At 49.8% G+C, this 22,887-nt stretch overlaps 1 protein-coding gene across 2 annotated transcripts in view; it reads left to right on the top strand.

Annotated features, from left to right (window-relative positions):
- The window catches only part of TCERG1L (transcription elongation regulator 1 like), a 232,072-nt gene extending 210,878 nt beyond the window's left edge, over positions 1-21,194 (top strand). For both annotated transcript variants that reach the window (XM_065521620.1, XM_045361756.2), the window contains 3 exons: positions 9,669-9,758; positions 15,882-16,000; positions 20,268-21,194. In XM_065521620.1, the coding sequence (XP_065377692.1) occupies positions 9,669-9,758; positions 15,882-16,000; positions 20,268-20,424 (366 nt within the window). In that variant the 3' untranslated portion in view covers positions 20,425-21,194. The remainder of the gene's footprint in view (positions 1-9,668; positions 9,759-15,881; positions 16,001-20,267) is intronic.
- The last annotated feature ends 1,693 nt before the right edge of the window (positions 21,195-22,887 follow it).

Genomic DNA, 22,887 nt, shown 5'->3' with positions numbered 1-22,887 from the left:
CAGCAGAAGGTTTGTTTTTTGTTTTGTTTTATTTTTGTTTTTTTCTTGCTAGTACAAATCCCAAAGAAGCTTTCTTTTAAAACTTCAGTCCATCAGGAGCAAGTTTAATTGAATAGCAGGTTATTAATTTAATCCTGCTGTTTAGGTGAATTCATTAGAGACATTTTATTGAGAATACTTTCCTTCTGCAAAGTACCTCTCACAAGTCGGTGATGCTCACCCAGGGGCCAGGAGAGAAAGTCCCTCTGAGAATACTCGATTTTGATTTAGGGACTTAGGGGCCGTCCTTGGTCCTTTTCAGGGATCCCTCTGCGGGTGACCCTGGGCCAGAGCAATGACCAGCCTCGGGGACCCTGACTGGCAGTGTGGTGGGCTACACAGGAGAGCCCTGGGACCACGTCTGCATTGGGATGAGGAATTCACAGAGCAGGGTTCCTGCAGGCTTCGCTATGATGGTTTCTCCCTACACTAAGATGGGTGTTGACAGCGAGGCTATGGGGTGAGTGGGTACAAACCAGACAGAGGCCCCTACAGTCCTAGGCAGCAGGCGCCCCTCCCAGGCAGCAGGAAGGGCAGCGTTGGCCTGTCCGTCTCCCCGGATGAGTAACATCTGGTGCCTTTACAGGCAGCTCTGCCTCCCAGGAGCTTCACCAGGCCCTCGGCTGGGACGTGCATGCGCAGAAAGGCCTAGGCTGTTACCAGGGAAGGGGAGGTGCCTGTGGGGACAGCACCCTTAAAGGTGCCTTTGCGAGTTGGGATTGCCGGCTCTAATTTCTGGAATGGGATTTTTATTACACCTGTGTGAAGGTAACCCTCAAAAGTAAGTGAAATCAGCTGACTATATTGTGGAATAACCATGTAAAATTGTGTTTGTTCAGCAAAAGAGAAAACAAAAAGTTAGTAAACTACTCCGAGCCCTGAAGGTGGGGGTAGGCGTTGATGTGCCTCGAGGCAGGGTAACACAGGGATGCAGACGGAGGCCTCGCCTGTGGGCCCAGGTTCCCTTCCACGCTCACTCACAGTTGCCTGGGTCCACCTGGGGCCACCTGGGCTCACAGGAACTCTGTCTGTGCTGGCCACTTCCACTGTTAAACGTTAGGGATTTAACGCCCCAAGGGCAACCCTCAACCAACGAGGGTCAGTAGGTGAAAACCTGCTTCCCAGTCCTCAGTGAGGATACCTCTCGGGCAGGTTTGGGCACCTTCCTCGCCCCATGGCCCACCCTCCATCGCTTGCTCCTCTCCTTCCGCGTGTCCGTTCCCAGGACGGCCTGGAATCACCTTCCAAACAAACGCCTGCACCCTGGCCCTGGCCATGCGGCTTCTTTAGGGGTCTGAGCGTAAGGCAATGGCCTCATCTTCAAGGATGAGGTGGGAGCCCGGTCATTCTGCCCTGGGCTGCCGCACTTTTGATGGTCGGGAACTCTGGAGCAGCCGCAGCCACAGGCTCCAGGAATGTTCCCCATCCCTGAGAGCAGGCAAAGTCCAGGGGCCAGGAGAAGAGGGCCGCAGAGGGGCACAGGTTGAAAGGAAAGGAGAATGGCCAGGCAGTTTCTCAAAAATGAAGTCTGTCCACATGCAGCTGGCATCATTAGGGCTTGTGGGATCATTAGGGCTTGTGGGAGGCACAGTGTGGGCCTGGGGGACAGGGGGAGAAAGTCTGCTGGGGGTGGGTTGGGGCATCTGGGCTCAGGAGGGGCCAGGTGGGCTGCAGATCCAGGCAGGCATCTCCAGGACAGTGCAGGAGCTGGAGCTGGAGAAACAGAGCAGGCAAATCTGGACAGAGCTCGGGGACAGGGGTGTGGCCCAAGTCTGCAGCCCCGGCCCTGGAAGCGGAGGTCCTGGGCTCAGGCCCCAGGGAGGTTTTTGAACCCTCCTCAGGTGGCCCCTGGGAGTGCTGTGTGGCTGGGGCCCACTCCCCCACTCTCAGTGGTCTTGAACTTCTGCTGCCCCAGCAGAGGCCTTTGATCAATGTTCCTGAGACCAGGGGAGGCAGGAAGAAACCGGAGAGATGAAGATGGCAGGAAGGGAGGGAGGGGGCTGGCACTGGCCACACAGCCTGCAGGCTGCGTTGAGAAGAGAGGCTGGGGGGCGGGGCCCATGACTAGGGACCAAGGGACCTGGAGATGCATTTCAGCTGCTGGGGTCTTACTTGGCGGCGGCAAGGGCAGGCCGCCCTCAACACCTTGGAGCAGCCTGGCTTGTCTGTCTGTCTTCTTGTGTTTCCAACACAGCATGAAATAATATAGCATAATGTTACCTGGGAGCTTTATTCATTTATTTACATGAGCGAATTCCACACAGGCCCCAAGATAACCAATCGCAGCCTGTCCTCTGCCCACAGGGCATGGGCGAGGGGAAGGGCAGGCTGTGCAAGGAAATCGTGATCGTATTTCAAAGGTCCAGCTGCAGGGTCGTCAAGAGAGGAAGGTAATTGTGACAGATTGCTTCCTTCCTTAGGACGTTCGCACTCATAAAAGCCAGAAGGAAAAATCACCTCTAATTCGATTAACACTTCATGCTCCCGGTCTATTACGGCCATTTGAAGATACAAAGAAGTAAAAGTAAATACATTTTGTTTGACAATCAAATTTCATCAAAACATTAGCTTCCAGGACTTTCATAAAAGTAACCAGGTTTGTCTTTGAGATGGAAGTTCGCCACGTTTGGGAGACCCTGTATGACCCAGCTTTCCTTGAGGGACAGAGACCGCGGCTCCCGTCCCTGGAACACACTGAGGACCACAGCAGGGAGCCATGAGGCTGGGTGGGGGCGGATGGTGCAGACGGACAGACAGACACACGTTTCTGCAGGCGCACACGAGTCTGCCTGGCTAAGCCCAGCCCCAGCGTCAGGGTTGGAGAGGGCATGGCTCCGGCTTTCCTTGGAGAGGCCATGGACTGTGCCCCTGACCTGAGGCCCTCTCAAGGCTGGGGCTTTATCCTCCAGTTCGGGACTTGGCAGGCGCCATCCTTTTGCCAGCTTTCGCCCTTTACTCTAGTCATCAGGATCCCTGGCCTTTTCCGTGATCCAAGGATTGAAAAATACTTGAAAGAGCCTTTTTGGTTTTAGAGATAGAAGGTAGCATTCTGCTTCTGTCGGAGGCTCCCTGCCAGACCAGACCTGTCCCGTCCTTGATGACCTCCGAGAGCCGCACACGCATGGGGCACCTCCAGGACGTTGGCATCCCACAAGTGGCTGAGCCGTCCTCGAGCTCTCAGCCACTTTAGTTGAACTGAACCCCCTTTTCTCAGAGCTGACGCATCCACCGGAACAATGCACGATGAGTTTCTCAGTCTCCAGAGAGGCTTTTGGTGAAGCTGGGACTGAAGTTAGATCTAGTTTTCCCTGGCGTTGTTTTATAAATGGTGACCTTTTCCTTTATGCCCAAGGTCTTGGCCGCCTTCCCAGGGCTGAGGTGCCCGGTTTCAGGCAGGGGCTCACCCAGACCCATCCACAGCAGGAGGCATGGACAGTGCTGGGCTCGGGCCGTGCTTTAGGGTCTCTTCCCTGCTGAGAGTCTGCTCAAGTTGGTGTGGGTGCTCAGGGAAACCTGGGGCTCCTGGCAGCCACTCATCACTCGGCAGCACAGAGAAGCAGCCCCCTGAATGCTGGGAGGGAGCTGGGGCGAGACCACCAGGGCCTCGAGCACCCAGCCGAATTGTGGACTCACCTGAGGGCTCAAGGAGGAGAAGTTTTAGAGGGTGTGAGTTGAGGGAGGTGACGTGGCAGGGAGGGGAGTGGTTAAGAGACAGCGGTGTCTGTCCCAGAACCAGATGACCATGGCCACATGCTTTGCCCACGTGGCCTTTTATCTTGCCACTTGATCTGGAAAACACTTTTGGGTTCTCCAGACCAGGTCCTTGGCACGGAGAGGATGTTGAAAACAGCTGTGAAAGGGACAGCCCAGTTCCTGTGGCTGTGAAGAAGGTGCAGTTTCCCTTCCCGAACCTCAGACTCCAGGTGCCTGTCCTCTCTCCAGCAGAGATGCCTGCGGGCTGAGACGGTGCCACACGGCAACCTGCAGTCAAGGACGCCTGCTGCCAGCCGGCCACTATCTGCAGGGTGATGCTTGGGCAATGTCCATTTTATGGAGATATCTGCCGAGTTTGGAAACTGCCTCTCTGGCCTGCAACCACACTGCCTCCTCTGCAGCTAACTTCTGGCACCTGCATTTCTAACAACCAGCTCTGGCTTCTTCCACTGTGGAAATGGGAGGGAATCAATTGCAACCCGGACACTAATGAGGGAATAGAGGAGCTCCAGCCGGCGTTCCCAGGGAGAGAGGAGAGAGTCCCACTGCAGGAGGCTGAGAGTGGAAGAAAGGGCACAACTCCAGCCCAGCCCACATGACCTCCAGTCCCCACTCTCGTGATTCAGGCGGGGTGGAGGAACAGTCCTGAAACAGCGATCAGATGAGAACGTGCAGTGAGGGACCAGCAACGTGGTCCTCAGACAGAGTCAAACACTCGCTCCAGCCCAGGAGCCAGAACAAGACCCTGTTGTTCTCCCACCGAGGCAGCTCCAGTATTTACAGACACAGCCACTATCACAGACACAGCCACGGTCACAGACATAGTCACTGACATGGCCACGGTCACAGACACAGTCATGGTCAGAGACACAGCCACGGTCACAGACAGGGTCACGGTCACAGACACGGTCATGGTCACAGACACAGCCACGGTCACAGACACGGCCACGGTCACAGCCATGGTCACGTCATCCACAGGGAAACAGACAACAGGCGTGCTGAGACAGGCGCCAGGATCGCCGTTGCTGTTCGTCCAGGGGGTGACGTGACGATGTACAACAGGGTGAGGAAGAGGGTGGAATCACACACTTCTGCAGGAAAGGGCCTGAAGTTTACAGAAGAATTTAGGTCTTTAAGGATCAAGTCACATATAAAATGCCAAAGAATCAAAGAAGTGTTAGGCAAGAGGAAAGAGAGAGATCTCTGCTGAGACGTGGAAACCCCTGAGGGAGGAACAGCGTGTCCTGGTCTTGGGGCGTGCTGGGCAGACAGGATTCTTAACACCACCCGCTACCCCACCCCACCGCGCTGTGCTCATCCTGTGCGGGCCTCTCCTTGAGCGTGGATGGGGCCCATGTCACACCCGTGGCAATGTTGCACTGTGTTGTGTAAGACTCTGCCTTAGCCAGGGAGAGATTCTCTCTCTGGCTTGAAGAAGCTGCCCCACTGTGGGGGTCCTGGGGCAAGGACCTGCAGGCAGCCGCTCGGAGCCAAGATTGGCTCCCAGCTGGCTGAAGACATGGAAAGCTTCAGCCCTGCAACCACAAGACCTGAATTCTCCCAATGTCCAGTGAGCTTGGAAGAGGACCCCAAGCACCAGACGAGAACAAAGCTCCTGCTGGCACGTCGTCTCAGCCCAGTGGGATCTGGGCCAAGGAGCCCAATGTCCCATGCTGGACTCAGGACCCATGCAGTCCATGGAGTGATCCGAGGTAGTGCTTGTGACCTGCTGAGTTTGAAGTCGTTGCTTATGCAGCAATAGAAACTGAGATGTGAAGGAGATTCCCTGGGCACCGGTCAGCCACCTGTGTGAGGCTGCTGAGACAGAACGCCCACACACACAGCAAATCATCTGAAGTGGGTTTATTCCCTGCAGACAGAAAACAAGGGTGGTAGAAGATGAGGGTGCCTTGTGAACCAGTCCTGCAGGCCCAGGAAAGCGGCAAGGAGGGGACGGAGCCTCCTCTACCCTTTGCTGTAACCAAGGGGCTCCAAAAAGCAGCCCACAGTGGGTTTTATACCCTGAGGTCATGTGAAATGCTGGGCTAAAGGTGGAAGGATGTCTTGTTTCTGGGGTGGGACCCAAACAAAGCCTGGCTGTTCTCAGCCTGTTGCATTCCCAGTGCATTCCAGTCATTCTGGAGAGGTACCAGCCAGAAACAGGGAGAACCAGGTTTTGTCCACGGCCACCCAGAGAACAGTCCCACAGCATAGCTGGACTTAAAAAAGATATGCAGCTTGGGCCGGGCACAGTGGCTCATGCCTAGTCCCAACACTTCGGGAGGCTGAGGCGAGCGGATCATGAGTCAGGAGATCGAGACCATCCTGGCTAACACGGTGAAACCCTGTTGCGACTAAAAATACAAAAATTAGCCAGACTTGGTGGTGGGCGCCTGTAGTCCCAGCTACTTGGGAGGCTGAGGCAGGAGAATGACGTGAACCTGGGAGGCGGAGCTTGCAGTGAGCCGAGATCGCACCACTGCACTCCAGTTGGACGACAGAGCGAGACTCCGTCTCAAAAATAAATAAATAAATAAAGGAGATACGCAGCTTGCTGTCTACTCAGTTGATGGGCTTTCTCTTTCTTTCCCTGGTTGTTCTGCAACGTTGGACTTCCTTGGTGGTGGTGGCGGTACCGTGTGTGTGTGTGTGTATGTAGGCACACATGTGCATGTGTGTATCAGTGTGTGCATCTTTGTGCATATGTGTGCATTTGTGCAACTATGTACATGCGGGTGTGTACACACGTGCCCGTGTATGCATATCTTAGCATGTCCTGTGTGTGTTCATGTGTTTGCATGTGTGTGCACCTGCATGTGTACATGCTGTGGATGTTTGTGTGTGTGCTTATGTGTGTGTGTATAGTCACACACACATGTGTGTAATCTTGGCCCCATGGAATGTACTCTCTGGGCAACGTAGATATTTCACACAGGCTCGGGAATGTCAGGCTTCTCTCAGGAGCAGTTCGCAGGACTCCTCGTCCCCATGGCTGTCAGGACCCCTTCTTTGGGAGAAGTCCTGCGCCCACCTGGAGGGCAGGGAAGGACCCTGTTTTACACATGGCTGTGCAGCCTTCACTTCAGCCCCCACCTCCATCCTGGGTCCCAGCCACTGTGCTCTCACCCTTCCCTGAACTGTCCCTGACATGACACTGTTGGGCTTATCATTGTAAGTTGTGATCACTGTAGAGATGGCTTATCTGACCTTCTATAGAGATTATAAATCCCTTCGGCAGCAAAAACTACACATCATTAATTGAAAAATTATTTTATTATACTTCTAGAACTCCAACATTTTTCAGAAACTGGTGTCTTTATGCCACACACGGTCTAATCCTCTGTCCCTGCAGAGCTGGGACCGTCGGGCTGTGCACAGGTCCCCGTGAGATGGGTGTCTGCCATCTGATTGGGCTGAATGGAGGCTGCCCACAGCTTCTCTAACAGCTCCAGATGCTCCCAGGGCCACTTGCACTCAGTCAAAGCTAAAGGGACCCATTCTGCCTGGAGACCCTCCCAGAGTCACCCCCTCACTCTGAGTCCCAGCAATGCTTCACCGTGTTCTATGGAGGAGAATCCCTGGCTGGACCCTCGGTCATCCCACCCAATGAAAGAGCTTGTGGGTTATTACAGAAAAGGCTGAAATTTGATAGTTAAAGATAGAAATTGCCAGTGAAGTAAATTCATCTGTTATGATAAACAGATAAAGCACGTGTTTATTGAAATAGTACCTCTATGAGGAATATTTTAAGAATGCGAATGGGGTTTTGTTTTTGTAAACTTTCAATTACCTTCCCCTCCCTGACCCTGCCCAGGTATTCATCTCCTGCCCAGATCCCAGGGTGGCTTTCCTCAAACTCATGCCCCATCCGAATTTTCTTCTCCCCTGTCTCTCGAGAGAATGCCCAGGCTCCTGACCGTGTCTCAGACTGCCCTGCACCTCAGCCTCTGGCTCTGCTGCCTCTTCCTTGTTCCTTCATGGGCTCTGGCACCCCCAGGCATGTTCAACCTCTTGCGATTCCTGCATTCCCTGTAGTTCATGACCCAGCCTTTGCCCTGACTGCCAGCCATTCCTGGGATACCCCCCAGACTCCTATGTGAACCGTGAGGAGTATTCATGTTCCAAAGTTACAGAACTCTGGAAGCCACCTCCCCAGGCTGCTGTGGGTCTTTGCTGGGTCCCACTAGTGTCCAGGTCTGTCTCTGCTGTGGCCCTAGTGCCATCTTAAGAGTCTGCTAGCTCCTCACCAGCACTACCCTAGACCATGGGCTTCCTTGATTTATTTCCTCAGGATCCTCAATACCCAGCTTAGGGCTCAAGGCACAGTGAATGCATAGTCCATGTTTTTAAATGAATGCTTTTATGTTCTAAATGACTTAAGCATTCCCTTGCTCTATCAGCTGAGAGAGTCTAGAAGCAATGACACCTCATTAACATTGAACACACCAGTGCCCAGATCTTGGTTTCTAACACCGTTCTAGGAAAGGAGCCAGGGCTTATTGGAGAATTGACTGATTCAAGGGCAAAGGTGGGACATGCAGAAGATGACCCTGGAGTATTCTTAGTGGCAGAAATTAAGGAGATGCCCAAAAAGCCAAGTGATGAGCTCCTGTCAGAGGCGCACAGGAGCCAGGAACCCCCCACAGAGCTTGTCAAGGCTAACCTGGAAGAAGCTGAGCAGGAAAAGAAGCAAAGTCACACTGGAGTCCAGCCCAAGCATGGGCTGAATATCCGAGTCCATAGCAATATAAATAAAAGATTGAGTACATAAGCAATGTGGAGGCATGAACGAGTATTCACCACCCCCCGCCCCCAGAACATTTCCCAGTCACTCATGTAGCTACTTCTCCTCCTCGGAAGTGGACACAGCCCATACCCCTAAGTGTGAGCTGTGCATGGCGATGTCCTTCCAGAGAGGACAGCATGGAGAGGTGCACTTCACAGTGGGGAGACCTCAGCCAGCCGACCACGGCCACCACTGACAGTGAGGAGTCATGTCAGCAGTGTGTATACCCTTGTTATGACATGATGAGAATGGCATTTACCTGTGTGGTCTTCCTCCCAAAACCCATAACCTCAGGCTATTTATGAGGAAAACCTCAGACAAATCCCAACTGAGGAGCATCCTGCAATGCACCTGACCAGGGCTCCTCAAACCATCATGACTTTGCTCCTCAAAGTCATCAACAGCAAGGGCTGTCTGAGACCCTGTCACAACCAAGAGGAGTCCAAGGAGATATGGCAGCCAAATGTGACAGGATCCTGGACAGAAACAGAAAATTGGGTAAAACCTAAAGAAATCCGAATAAACGCAGACTATTGTTAGTAATAATGTATCAGTGTTAGTGGTGATGAATCTAGCCTACTGATATGTTAACAACATGAGAAACTGGGTATGAGTATATGGTGACTTTCTGTAATATTCTTGCAAATTTTTAGTATGTGTAAAACTATTGCAAACAAAATAATTTATTTTTAAAATGACCTGCCTAAAAGAGGTTAAACTTTGATTGCAAATCAACTAAACTCAGCCTGTTTTCAAGACGTTACTCTTTGTTATGGTCTGTAGGGGTTCTGAAAATTTTTACAAATATAATTTCTCCTTTTGAAGTGGGGTGTTCCAGAATGCCATGCCTCTACAGATATAATTGGGGTTTCACACCAGGGGACACAACCCTGAAAGTTACCCAAGAAAGAAATGGTCATGAGTCTAGAAATTAAATTTTCTGATGTTCTAGGTATTGATTTTCTTGGGACGTCTGACATGTCTAACACTTATACTCCACCACATCACTGAATCTATTGTACTTTAATGCCGGTTTTTGTTTGTTTGTTTTTAACCATCGATCATTTCAGCGCGGCTTCAGGCTTAGCATTAGATGCTAACAGCAACTCTATTGAATATCTTTCTTTAGGTGTCAGCATTTTCTACCTGGGAGAAAGAATTACACAAAATCGTGTTTGACCCACGCTATCTCCTGCTCAACTCTGAGGAACGAAAGCAGGTAATGGAGTGGGAGGGCACTTTGACTGCAGAGAGGGGCATGAAAGCGACTGCTGCATCCTGGATCTGGGGAGCTTTTCGTTCCTGAATGACAGACACTGTGTTGTAAATGTGGCCAGTGGGGAGGAGTTACAACTCCAGCACTGGAGCTTGCAAGCTTGTGAACAGAAGAGTTAGAGGGACTGAGGAAGGCTATTCTGGTCATTATTCTTACCTCACCATTTGGTTATGACCCTGGAAGACAAATACTTTTAAAGATGAAAATGTAGATTTTAGGAGCATTAACCCTCATTCCAAATGACCATAAATCATATGTTAAAAATATGAAATACTGAAGGTATTATATAAAGATACTGAAATAGGTGGTCTTATGTAAGACCTTAAGGTTTTATATGCTTAAAGTCTTATATAGTATGAAAGTTGTCAGAATGAAAATGAAGCCAGTAATGTTAAGAGAACCCTGACAAATAGAATGGGGGAAGGCCATGAAGAGAGGGTTCTCACACTTGTGTACCTGATAACTAAAAAGGCTCTATGAGAACCACAGTCTTGCACACAAGGCCATCAAAACCTTCTATTCTATTCTATTCTATTCTATTCTATTCTATTCTATTCTATTCTATTCTATTCTATTCTATTCTATTCTGTTCTGTTCTGTTCTGTTCTGTTCTATTCTATTCTATTCTATTCTGTTCTGTTCTGTTCTATTCTATTCTATTCTATTCTATTCTAGACAGGGTCTGGCTCTGTTGCCCAGGCTGGAGTGCATTGTTCCAATCTCAGCTCACTGCAACCTCCACTTCCTGGACTCAAGCCACCCTCCCACCTCAGTCTCCTGAGTAGCTGGGACTACAGGCACCAGCCACCAGGCCCAGCTAATTTTTATACTTTTTGTAGAGATATGGTTGCTCTATATTCCCCAGGCTCATCCTGAACTCCTGGGCTCAAGCAATCCTTCCACCTCGGGCTCCCAAAGTGTGGGGATTACAGGTGTGAGCCACTGCACCTGGCTCATCACAAACTTATACACACAAAAAGCACTTCTCCAAGGACGCCTATCCAACAACTGCCTGTCCAACCTCAGACTGGCTTTGTCTTGTTATGGATCTCTGTAGCCAAAGATAATTATTTCAAAACAATGATTTAATCCTCTCATTTATTTTTCCTTAAAAATTACTGTCTTTTTTTTACTCCCTGAGTATTATTGTCATTTTTGATGGCATGTGTATTCCCATTGCAATGCTCTCTTCCCAAATAAGCATTCATTTCATTTTAGAGAGCCTCTTTCTGCTTGTTCTTCAGGTTGACAATAATACTAATGAAATAGGAGTGGTCCAGAGAACAATAGCAGCACAGTAAAGGGTGGAAGTTCTACAGAACATCGCCCAGAAAACAAGGAATTGATTAGAGGGGGTTCTCTGGGGGCTATTTTAAGGAGAGACTTGCCAGGGGTCTGCCCTAGCTTTTCACAAAGTAGGTGCCTGAGCCAACACTGCTTTCCATATCAAACAGACAGAGGGACAGATGGTGTTGGCTCACAGGAGGGGCCTGTGGTTGCTGGGGGAGGGACCAGCACAGCCTGGGTCTGTGTGGCCCGTGGAGCGCGTCTGAGAAGGGCCCTGAGATAGACTCTGGGAGGTCCGGACTTCCCTGCCCAGACTCCATGCGTGCGGTCACGTCTTGCCCTCCCTTTGCCCTTTGAGTTCAGAAATGATGCACGTGGAAGGTGAGCTATTAAGAAGAGCGGCTGAAAATGGAAGAGCCATAGTTAATTTGGGGAAGAGGGATTCTGTGACCAGGGGCCCCAGGTTGGTGTCCACTGGATTTCTCACACCAACAGAATCTGATAAAGCCCCAGACGGAGGGTATGGGAAATTGCCATTTTATTTTCAATTCTGTCCTCTGCTCATCAAGCCCCTTTAAGCACATGCCTGAGGTGATGTCAGTGGAGCACTAACCCACAGGGTCTCAGTCACATGGACCCACGTTGCTCGTTGTAACCAGCTCCCACTCTGTCCCCATGCCCGCTCCCAGCCCTTGCCCCACCACTCCACTCACTGGAACTGGACCGTCTCCCTGGAGCAGGCTCGGGGCAGGCTGGGCAGTGTGACGTGTTCCCAGGATTGACTGCCTTAGGCTGGGCAGTGTGACGTGTTCCCAGGATTGACTGCCTTAGGCTGGGCAGTGTGACGTGTTCCCAGGATTGACTGCCTTAGGCTGGGCAGTGTGACGTGTTCCCAGGATTGACTGCCTTGGAATACAGAACTTGAACTTTTCAAGAACTTGGAATTAATAATCTTTTATTGTCTTCTAGCTGAGTTTCATTTTCTATAAAGAAATATTTTAAAATATGTGAAATGTGTTATCACAGTCTCAAAATAATACTACAATAGAGTTAGCTGAGTTTGGGTGTTATATATTTTTTTCCTATAGTGAAGGAAAACCATAGACTTTGATAATTGGCAATATTTCACCATTTTGTTGCAATTTTAAAAATCAAAAATTTCAGCTATGGCTGGGCACAATGGCTCATGCCTGTAATCCCAGCATTTTGGGAGGCCGAGGTGGGCGGATCACCTGAGGTCGGGAATTCGAGACCAGCCTGGTCAACATGGCAAAGCCTTGTCTTTACTAAAAACGCCAAAAATTAACCAGGTGTCATGGTGCTTGCTTGTAATCCCAGCTACCTGGGAGGCTGAGGCAGGAGAATCACTTGAACCCAGGAGGCAGAGGTTGCAGTGAGCCGAGATTGTGCCATTGCATTGCAGCCTGGGCAAAAAGAGCAAAACTCCGTCTCAAAAAAAAAAAAAAAAAAAAAAAAAAAATCAGCTATGAAAAAGCATAGAAAGGAGCCTGTGATTTTACGTGACAGACTCACTGGAGGACATAGTCAGGAACCATAAACTAGGTAGTGTCTAAAAATCATCAGTACATCTGGAGTGTGTGTGGCGTGTGTGCTGTGTGTGGCGTGTGGCTTCTGTGTGGCATGCGTGGCGTGTGCCACGTGTGCCATGTGTGCCACCACAACTAGTTTGCTGTTGTCAGTTGTTCTCTCTCTGTGCCATGGATACCTTTTGAGGCCATTAGTCCCTTTAAAAAACATTGAATAAGTAAGATCATCTCCATTGCAAAAAGAAAATTCCAATTTATGATCAAGCCCTTCCAGATATTCTAGTTTAAATGCCAAGGCACATCTCTTAAAACAACTGGGAACACAGGGGCCCAGTCTGCTTGCTGGGTGGAAGTGGTTCATGGGCAGGGCAGCGCCAGCCCCCTGATGTCCCCCCGATGTCCCCCCTGATGTCTGGGGGACATGGGCATCCCATCCAGGGCTCATCCAAGCGAGCACTGTGAGGCTGGACCTTCCTCAGGCCATCATCAGAGACAGCAGATGCCAACCCTGATGGGGCTAGGCCTACCTGGGCTGGGATGCCCTGCCCTTGCCTGGGTGGGTCCTCTGCAAATAGATGAGATGAGAGTATAGCTCATGCTAAGTACCCGTTGCCTGGGGAAAGCCTTTAAGCATCCCTGTGAAATCACCCAGAGGAAACTGTGGGCCTGTCCCAATGTCCTGCAACTTGGTCCCAGAAGGTCCAGTGGGAAAGAGGAGGAAGCAGGCCACACTGTAGCCAGCGCACTGGAGTGGCCAGAGGGCATTCAGAAGTGCCTGCAACCTCATCAAAGGGGAGCATGGCAGCTCGTATGAGGAGGAGGATGGAGAGAAATCATAGCAGGTCCCCATCCAAAGACCACAGTCCTATTTAGGAAGAAATCGGGTTAGAAGTATCAGACGTAGAATCGGTACAGGACCTCGTGTCACACAGTGTGTTCACGGGGAAAGCTAAGGCCCCTGGTGTGAAAATCACAGCCCTTCCTCTGCCGGGGGAGCTGCACAGGAGAAGAGTGATCCTACACAGAACCAGGGTCGAGGGAGGGTGAAGCAGGCCTGTTTCTATGGCAACAAATAGCGTTTTGTTTTATTGCGCTAGAACGTACAGCAGTGATGTAACGGCCAATGGAATCTCTTTTAAAAAGTCATGCTCCACTTTGGATAAAGCTGGTATAATTTGTTAAGGATGAAAAACAAAACCTGCAATGTTAAATTATAGCAGCATAAAATAAAGTAACAGAGCAAAGCGAGAGGAAAGAGAGGAGCGTTTGATGAGATGGAGAAATGGTTCTAGGCAGAGAGAGAAGCAGGCATTTCTGAAGAGCCCTGACCCCACGGCCAGCGAGGCTTTCTCTCCAGGTCTGAAATTAATAGAGCGAAACTCTAGCTAATGATGGAGCCATATGCTTTTATTTGGATAATAACCCTGCATTCATTTTTTTTATTAGTTAAATATAAGACAACTGAGAACTTACATTGCTATAAGAAGCCAATTATGGCCAGGCACGGTGACTCACACCTGTAACCCCAGCACTTTGGAAGGCCGAGGCGGGTGGAGTTTGAGACCAGGCTGGCCAACATGGTGAAACCCGTCTCTACTAAAAATAAAAAAAAAAATTAGCCGGGCGTGGTGGCACACACCTGTAGTCCCACCTACTTGGGAGGCTGAGGCAGGAGAATTGCTTGAACCCAGGAGGCAGAGGTTGCAGTGAGCCAAGATCATGCCATTGCACTCCAGCCTGGGCAACAGAGCGAGACTCTGTCTCAAAAAAAAAAAGAAAAGGAAAAAAGCCAATCATATTCTTACTTACATATACATGCACGTATTCTCAATTTGAGCCATGTTTGTGGATGTTTCATTTTGCTGCTGTATCTTCAGGAGACCAGTAGCATTGTGTATTCATAACCCTGTAAAGGTTTGCCACTACTGACATGGAATCTGAAACAATGAGACAAAGTGGGAAGGAAACCGCTCCAGAGAAGGGGCTGAGCGGTGCTGGGGTGGAGGCTTTCACCTGCCCACCTTACTTTCTCATCACCCCCTCACTTGGCATGAGTGTCGGAGGAGCTGCCTGCTTGGTCCTCGGTCACATTCTAAGATCTGCCTGGCCGTTGGTTGGATTGGTGCACAGTTGCCATTTATCGACCTTATAGGATCCTATGTGGACTTTCTCTTGATATTTTTGTTTATGTTTATCTACATTTGCATAAACACTCATCTTCAGTTTATTTTTAATATTCTTGAGTTTGGGGTAGCATTAGGAATGAAAGAACTTTGTCCCTCTTTGACTCTGTAGTCTATAAATGACAATTTTTCGGTTGTTAGAACAATGATCCATCTTCCTCTGACAGAGAAGAGGTTTTGTGGCCTGTCATAAAGAGATTGCATCTCGTTATGCGGGCTGGCGGGTTCCAGGAGAAGTGCCCTGGAGCCTTGCCCAAAATTGCCTGCCAGCTGATGTGCATGTCCTTCCCACTGAGAAGCAGGGTTTTCCTGTTTGGGGCAGCATTTGAGACGTACTTCTGGTCAGACTGGGGCATGCCCAGTGCCCAAGGGTCAGGCCTCCTGGTCAGTTGTTTCCACCCTGATGACCCAGGCAGCCTGGCATCCCATGACCTCCTCAGAAGAGGCCGCTTGTGCACCCTGAGTCCTCCCCAACGCGCCAGACTCCCAGGTTCACAAGTGGGGATCAGAGATGCAGAATTTACTTTCTTTTCACAAGTTAAGGTCATTTTTGGGAGACTGGAATGTCAATTACGTCACCCTAGGAAGTGACTAGCACGAACTGAGTGCTCTGCTGTGTTCTGGTGCCACTGGCCATGATGAGAAAGTGAGGAGGCCGTGCAGTACGGATGCTGCTCGGAGGCCACAGCGAGGACCACTGCAGCCCTACGGCATGAGTTCCAAATTGCCACTTGGTTCCAGATGCCTGCGGAGAGGGCAGCCAAGCCATTCTCCGGGTTTCTCCAGCAGGGCTGTTTCACATTTGACCCAGAAATGGCGCCTGCATGTAGAGAAACGCCAGGCCGTGTGGGGACCCAGGTTTAATTATTCAGACCGCTTGGATCCTGGAGAGCTATGCTGAAAGGCTGTTGCTCATAACTCCAGCAGCTGTGAACAAGGACAGCTTTTGCCATAGATTCTTGCTGCTTTCTCATGTTGTGCTTGGAATACAAGATTTCATTTCTGATATGCAATTTCATGATGTTTTTCTTCTGTGTCTGTGTTTTAAGATATTTGAACAGTTTGTCAAGACAAGAATAAAAGAAGAATACAAGGAAAAGAAAAGTAAATTGCTGCTAGCCAAAGAAGAATTCAAGAAACTTCTAGAGGAATCTAAAGTGTCTCCCAGGTATGGAGAGATAAATATACCAGATGATTTCTGGGGCTGGGAACTTGCCAATTACAAGCGGACTCTTCAGGTTTGTTTTTGTTAAATTGTGTAACCCAGCCTTCCACAGACACAAAAGTGTGAGCTTTCAAGACCTGCCGGTGAGGCCAGGCTGATTCCCCTCTACCATGCTGCCTGTGAGCCTCCAAATGTCCCTCTTATCAGTCCTGGGAAAGTGGGCTATTTGCTATCCAAATGCATCACAACCATTTTATTCCTACCCTGCATACCTTTCAAACGTCAGCAGCCCTGACTGACCCAGATAACCAATCAATACGTCAGCACCCATGAGATGAGGTTGAGTTTCTGAGCTAATGATCAAGAAGCAAAAATGCAAAGCTAACTACAAACAACAGCACCGTAACCCCTACCACACCCCTTGGTTCCAGATGTCTTAACAGTTGGTCCCAGAATAAGATGAAGATTTGATATACTGGAGAAGTGAACTGAGTTAACTGGGTTGCCAAGACTTACTAAAATAATAAGTGAGGCATTATTTCCATGAAATAAGACACACTTATAAGAAAATAGATGCTAGAAATCTGAAGAATACATAAGCTTAACTCTTAAAAATTAGCTTTAATTGACTAATCTTTATAAATTAATGAACATGTACTACTCTTAGAACTATAAAACTGTAAGTTTTATAAGCATAAAAATGGTTGACAATGTATTTTTATTTTAGACTGGAAGATCCAGCATCAGGTTTTTTGTTTGTTTGTTTTTGTTTTTTGTTTATTTTTGAGACAGTCTCACTTTTCACCCAGGCTGTAGTGCAGTGGCACGATCTTGGTTTACTGTAACCTTTGCCTCTGAGGTTCAAGAAATTCTCCCTGCTTCAGCCTCCCAAGTAGCTGGGATAACAGGCACCCACTACCATGCCCAGCTAATTTTTGTATTTTTTAGTAGAGACGGGGTTTCGCCATGTTGACCAGGCTGGTCTTGAACTCCTGACCTCAGGTGATCCACCTGCCTTAGCCTCCCAAAGTGCTGGGATTACAGGCGTGAGCCACGGTGCCTGGCCAGCATCAGTTTTTAAGCGGACATTAATTGATGCTTTCTATGAAGGCATAGGCCTCCTTTGTTTGACCTGTGGTTTGGTTGATCAAGAATTGGGTGGCCTAAGTTAGTGCTAGTTACACAATCCTCATAACACTTCTCTAACTATTCTAGAGAACAGGTACTTTCTGAACGGGGAAAAATAGCATGAGTTATCTTCATCACAAGTGCTAACGTGGGCAAGTAAATGTGTGTCCCATTGCTTGCAACTTGTGATTTTCTGTGGTTAAAGTAGACATGAGAATGCTGGGTTCTAGCCATGGCTCAGCTGTGTCCACCCACCAGGTGGCCATGGGACAGAGGCCGCGGAGGCAAGGGCTTGGGAAAGGTGTGGGAGCCCCTTCTCTGCCTTAGTTCACAGCCTGGCCCCGGCCCTGGCCCATCTTATCCCGGCCATGGGGTAAGTATTGGGCCTTCCTGTGCGTCAGAGCCCTCCTCCAAATGGGAGGATGACCACACACACCTCAGCAAGTGACTAGGAGGATGGAGTGAGGGGCTACAGGGAGGGACCCCAGTGGCACCTGGCAGGCAGGAGGAGCTCCAAAAGTTATAGCTGTCATTACTGTTGAGACCGTCATTACTATTAAGGACATTTGGCCAGCATTCTCTGTCTCTCTATTGATAAAATAGTAGCAATAAGCCACATACTCCCCTTCCCATGAATACATCATGAAGACAATGGAAAAAGATATTCAGAATGCAATGAGTCATTTAAAAAAGATGATACACACACACACGCAAGGAAAATGAGTGGTAGAAATTAGAAGGGAGTTAAACTGACTATTTTTAAAATTAGATTTAATTGCCTGCTATTTTTTAAGAGAAATTTTATTGTATATATTTAAACTATACAACATAATGGTACAGGGTGCATAGAGATCATAAAATGCTTACTATAATGCAGCAAATTTTAGCATTTATACTTGAGATATATTGCTTTTATAATTATAAAGCTTTTTTAATTTTTAAAGTAGCTAAGTTTACAACATTTCAAAAACTTTTTCCAGATCTCCTGTCTACCGTTCTGTAGGCATCCTATTGAAACATGTGCAATTCAAATGACCACATGCTGGACGGCTAGGCTCATCCCCACGCAGGCCATGTGGGCCTCTTCGAAGCAGCCTCCTGGGGCTGTGTGGCCTCCTACAGCCATACAGTCCCTTCCTGGTCGCGCGTCTCAGCCTCAGTCTTGAGCAGCCTGTGGGAATGGTGGTGATGGGATAGTCCAGAATTCCCAGACAGCCCCTAGCCCCAGCCCTGCCCGCCTCTCGGGAGAGCATCCACTAGGGACTGGGTCCTAGCCAGGTGGGGTTGGCTACCTGGTGGGGTTGACACCTGGTGCTCCTTCTTGGAAGCTGCAGCAGCTGCCTCCTTCATGGCAGGCTGTCCTGAGTCCCGCTTAGTGGAGGGAGAACAGAGATGCAGGGCCCGTGACTCACCTTCCTGAGCTCACACCACAGCTCGTCAGCATCAGCAGAAACCCAGTGCTGCCCCTTGGCATGGCTCGGGGGCCACAGAGGTATGAAGCTCCCTTTCTTTTCAGGGACACTTTTTCAGAGAGACCCAGAATAGGACCTGTCTAGCAGCGGCACCTGTCCAGCCCCTAACTGAGAATGTGTAGATGCCTGTCTAGCCAGGGGAGCGTGGAACAAGCCCAGGCGAGTCTGACCATTTGACTCATCCCGAGCAGGTCAGGGGTGGAGTGTGGCGTAGCCACGGCACAGCAAGGTTGTTACATCAGTAAAGGAAGGAAGGGGGAAGGAGGGAGAGAAGGAAGAAAGGAATGGGGAGAAAAGGAGGGAGGGAGAGAAGGAAGGAGGAAGGGAAGGCAGGGGAGAGGGCAAGAAGGAGGGAGGGAGGAAGAGGGAAGCCAGAGAGAAGTGCTTTTCTTGCAAGAGATGTGTAAACAAGCCCCCCACAGATGGAGAGCAGGAAAACGGCAGCGCCTTGGGGAAGGAATGAGACGAGTTGTTCAGTGACAGAAATGAGCATGAGTCTGATAATTATTTGTCTTGTCTTCTAACAGCCATGTCGGCATAATCTTGTTGTTTGTATATTTCAGAAGCTATTAAGTTATAATAATTTAACACAATAATTCAGTGTCTGCAAGGAAGTGTAAAATTCTCTGGGAAGAGAAATCGGAGGGAATAAGAAGAATCCCCCGGACAAAAATGACCACATTTTTCCAGGCACCCCAGAGCACATTGCCCAGGCCAGGCCCTGCTGTTGCTGGACAAGCGAGTGCATCTGCATGGACCAGTGGCTCCAGGCCTTGGCCCCTCTACCCCTGTCCCTGTTTCTGGCTTCAAGTTCAAGGCTAAGAGAACAGGAATTTGCTGGGCCCGGTGCCTGTGAAGGTCAGGTTGGTCACCGCAGAGGCGCGTCCTGTTTTGCCCTCTGAGCTGCCCTAGCCTTGAGAACAGCCTTGCTGGTCTAGACTGGGTCACTCGTGTTTTCCTGTGGGGCACCACCTGACCTGGCAGCTCTGATTCACTCCATCAGTGTTTGGGGCTCACTAGTTGCCAGACACTGGGCTGGACATTCAGGGCGTTTATCAGAGAATGAAGCAGATAATGCCTCCCCCGTTCGAACGTGGGAGTCCGGTTCCACACGAGAGGTTTGACAAGATCACCACTGTGAAGAGGGCTATGATGGAGTCACAGTTCTCTGACCTTCTAGACAGGGCGAGTTCCCCAAAGAAGATGCCTTGGCCTGGTTTCTCATGACGAGCAGCTCTAACTGGGGGAAGAAACAAGGGAAGGGTGTGCCAGGCGGAGGGAACAGTGTAAGAAAGACCGTGGCAGGCAGAGCATGGTGGCAGCAAGGAAGGGGCGGAGGAGACCTGGCAGGCACAGTTGTGACGGGGACGGCTGGGAGAGTGACAGCTGCACGAACCGGCTGAGGAGGCTAGTGGAGGCCGCTCATTTCTGGAGACCACTCAGAGGAGAGACCAGGGGTTCCTGCAAGTGAGGGCAGGTCAGGGCTCTGCAGGACCCCGGTGAGGAGCAGGCACGGCTGGCCAGAGCCGCTCACCCACCGGGTGCGCTGCCGCCCACGGCCAGGCCTGGTGGAAGGGCTGGCTGCTTGCTCAGGCAGTACCGCTGCAGGATCTCTGGGGAGGCCAGAGTTGCTCTCTGGAAGGTGTCTCAGGAGACTCTTTCTTTTTCAGGACCACATTTAAGGAGTTTGCGGAGAAATACGGCCGGGATCAGAGGTTCCGACTTGTTCAAAAAAGAAAGGACCAGGAGCATTTTTTCAACCAATTCATACTTATTCTTAAGAAACGGGACAAGGAAAACAGACTAAGGCTGCGGAAAATGAGATGAGTTTGTGAAAAATGCAATAAGCCCGGGGGTTGGCCCTGGGCGTGCCGGGGGCGAGGAGGTCACGGTGGAGACAGACACGGGCGTGGGGCGGCCGGCACCTGCACGACCCAGCGGGCACCGGCACTGCGGGGTCTTCGTTCTCAGAGGATTACTGTTTCATATTGAAGCTCTCTCTTTTGTACGTTCAGAGTTTGATGCATTTCTAATTGTCATGATACGTCGATCTCTTAATTGTTTTAATTATGCAAATTACTTGTAATATACACAAATTATCAATCCACTGCAGGACTGTGGGGAAGCGGGAACAGGAGCCTCCGTAACCATCTCAAGGCATTTGTGTCATCACCTGAGACGATTAGCGAAAATTTTCTGAAAATCTTTTGTGAATTACTTCGCTCCTCCAGGATTCCCGCGGCGTTGAGGAATTCCTTACTCTGTCCCTAGGTCTCAGTCTCGTTTCTGAGTAGCAGCAATAGGGTTTTCATCGTTCATCATAGTGACAACTGTGAGCATCCCACACCTGGACTGTGGATCACTTACAGGTTTCCAAGGGTGGCCGCGCGTTCCTCCCAGTGGGGCGTCCCGGTCTGGAGCAGGGAGCCGTGCTGGTTGCCACAGGTCCTACTTCAAAAGAATTATTTTGTACAAAACCATCATATTAATATTTGAGTTATTTTTATTGTATGCCCAGAGTTTGCATGAGATTTTTTCTCATCACCTTTGTATAAAAAATTTTTAATTTTTTTTAATCAATAAATATTTTAAAACAGCGTGTGTGTGTGTGTGTGTGTGTGTGTTACTAAGGCATTCCTTATGATCTTAAGCAGCAAAATTGTGTTTCAACTAAAGATACCCAGTTTTGAAAGATTCAGGGGGAAAAAAAATCCTGATGATTGCAATAAGGACCATGAAAATGCCACTCACACCAAATCTTACTTTTTAACATACTTAGTAGTCCTGGCTGGAACCATGTTGGGCAAAACCTTCGCTAATTAATTGCGTTCCTTGAACTATTGAACATCCATTTATTTATTTCAAGATTTGTGGAGTTATCTGTTCAGATACAATGTCTTTGTCCCCTAGTAAAGAGTGACACAGCCTCCTCATCTACCTTCTTCTTAATTAGTTCCCATGGGAACACTTTTTTCCAAACTTATTAGGATGTAATTGGGCAAGGTGGGATCCACTCTTCACTGAGATCAGCCCTGGTCCTGACACTATCACTGTTAACACCTCACCTCTGTGTCAGATGGCCCCTGGGGGTTCCAGGGCCGTTGATCAGGCTCAGGCCTACTGTCCAGTCCACCCAACACAAAACTGCAGGTGCACAACCACGTTTCACTTAGAGTGGACACAGCATGGGCAAAGTGGCCCTGACCAGGGGACTCGACTCATGGCTCCAGTCCCGCCCCTGCCCACAGTGCTGCCTCCTGCTGAACTCCTGGTCCCCCGCCGACAGAGGATGGAAGGTGCTTGCCAGGACTCACGGGGGAGTCCCCAGCTCTGCTGGCTCCAGACACCAGTAATGGCCTGGTCCGGAGTGGTGCCGATGGCCGTTGTGAAGGAGAAGCCTCAGTGAGTGGCCTCAGGCTGTGGAAGCCACCACTTTGTGAACCTTTCCTTCCTCTCGGTGAAAGGGGAGCACTGGCTTATGGGCTGGGGTTACTGAGTGTCCACCTCAAGCAAGAGATGAAGAAGTCTGGGAATTGGGATGGACACAGAATGTGGAGATATTCGGGTCCCATGTGCTTGGGAAATGCCCTTCACAAGGCACACTCTAGTACCGGGGAGAAGACAATGGTCCTGCGGCCATCAGCCTGTGTCTTTCCCTCACTACCCTGATTCTTACGCATTGGGCCAACTTCAAAGTGACCTCGAGGGCGGGATGCGGGGTCTGCATGGGCTTTAGTAGAATTGCTCAGGGAGGGGGTGGAGCTACTGCCATAAAAGGCCAATGTTCAGTCTCAAAGATGGCCCCTTTGTTGGGCTGATCACATGGAATTGTCTCATTAATGAGGAAGCAATTTCTTCTCATTCGATTACCTCCCCAGAGGCAGATGTTCTTTCCCTGCCTGAAGCACTTCTACCGTGATCACGACCCGATTCCTCCAGGATGGCCTCCATCTCCAGGGCTGCCCGCAAGATGTCTTGTTGACCAAGGGATTCAATCCAAGTGAAAGTCATTGCAACAATGAGCTCAGAGCCACCCGACTCAGTGGTGTTCCCATGTGCCCACCCCCACTGCAGCTGCCTTGATAAGTCTGGAATAACCTACGAGGGCCTGGACACAGTGCCACCTGGGAGACAAAACCCTGAGGGTCTGGTGCCTGTGGGTTATGGTGCCCACCAGAGCCCAGCAGCCTGCAAGAGGCGGCGTTTCCCCTGGAACCAGGTGCAACAAGGGGAGGTGGGAGTGGCCCCTTGGGTCATTCGACTCATTAACCTACTTAGGGAATCTTTATG

The sequence above is a fragment of the Macaca fascicularis genome, chromosome 9 (genome assembly GCF_037993035.2).
Source record: "Macaca fascicularis isolate 582-1 chromosome 9, T2T-MFA8v1.1".
Classification (NCBI taxonomy): domain Eukaryota; kingdom Metazoa; phylum Chordata; class Mammalia; order Primates; family Cercopithecidae; genus Macaca; species Macaca fascicularis.
The sequence above is the reverse complement of the archived record's forward strand: the minus strand, read 5'-3'. Positions and strand labels throughout refer to the sequence as shown.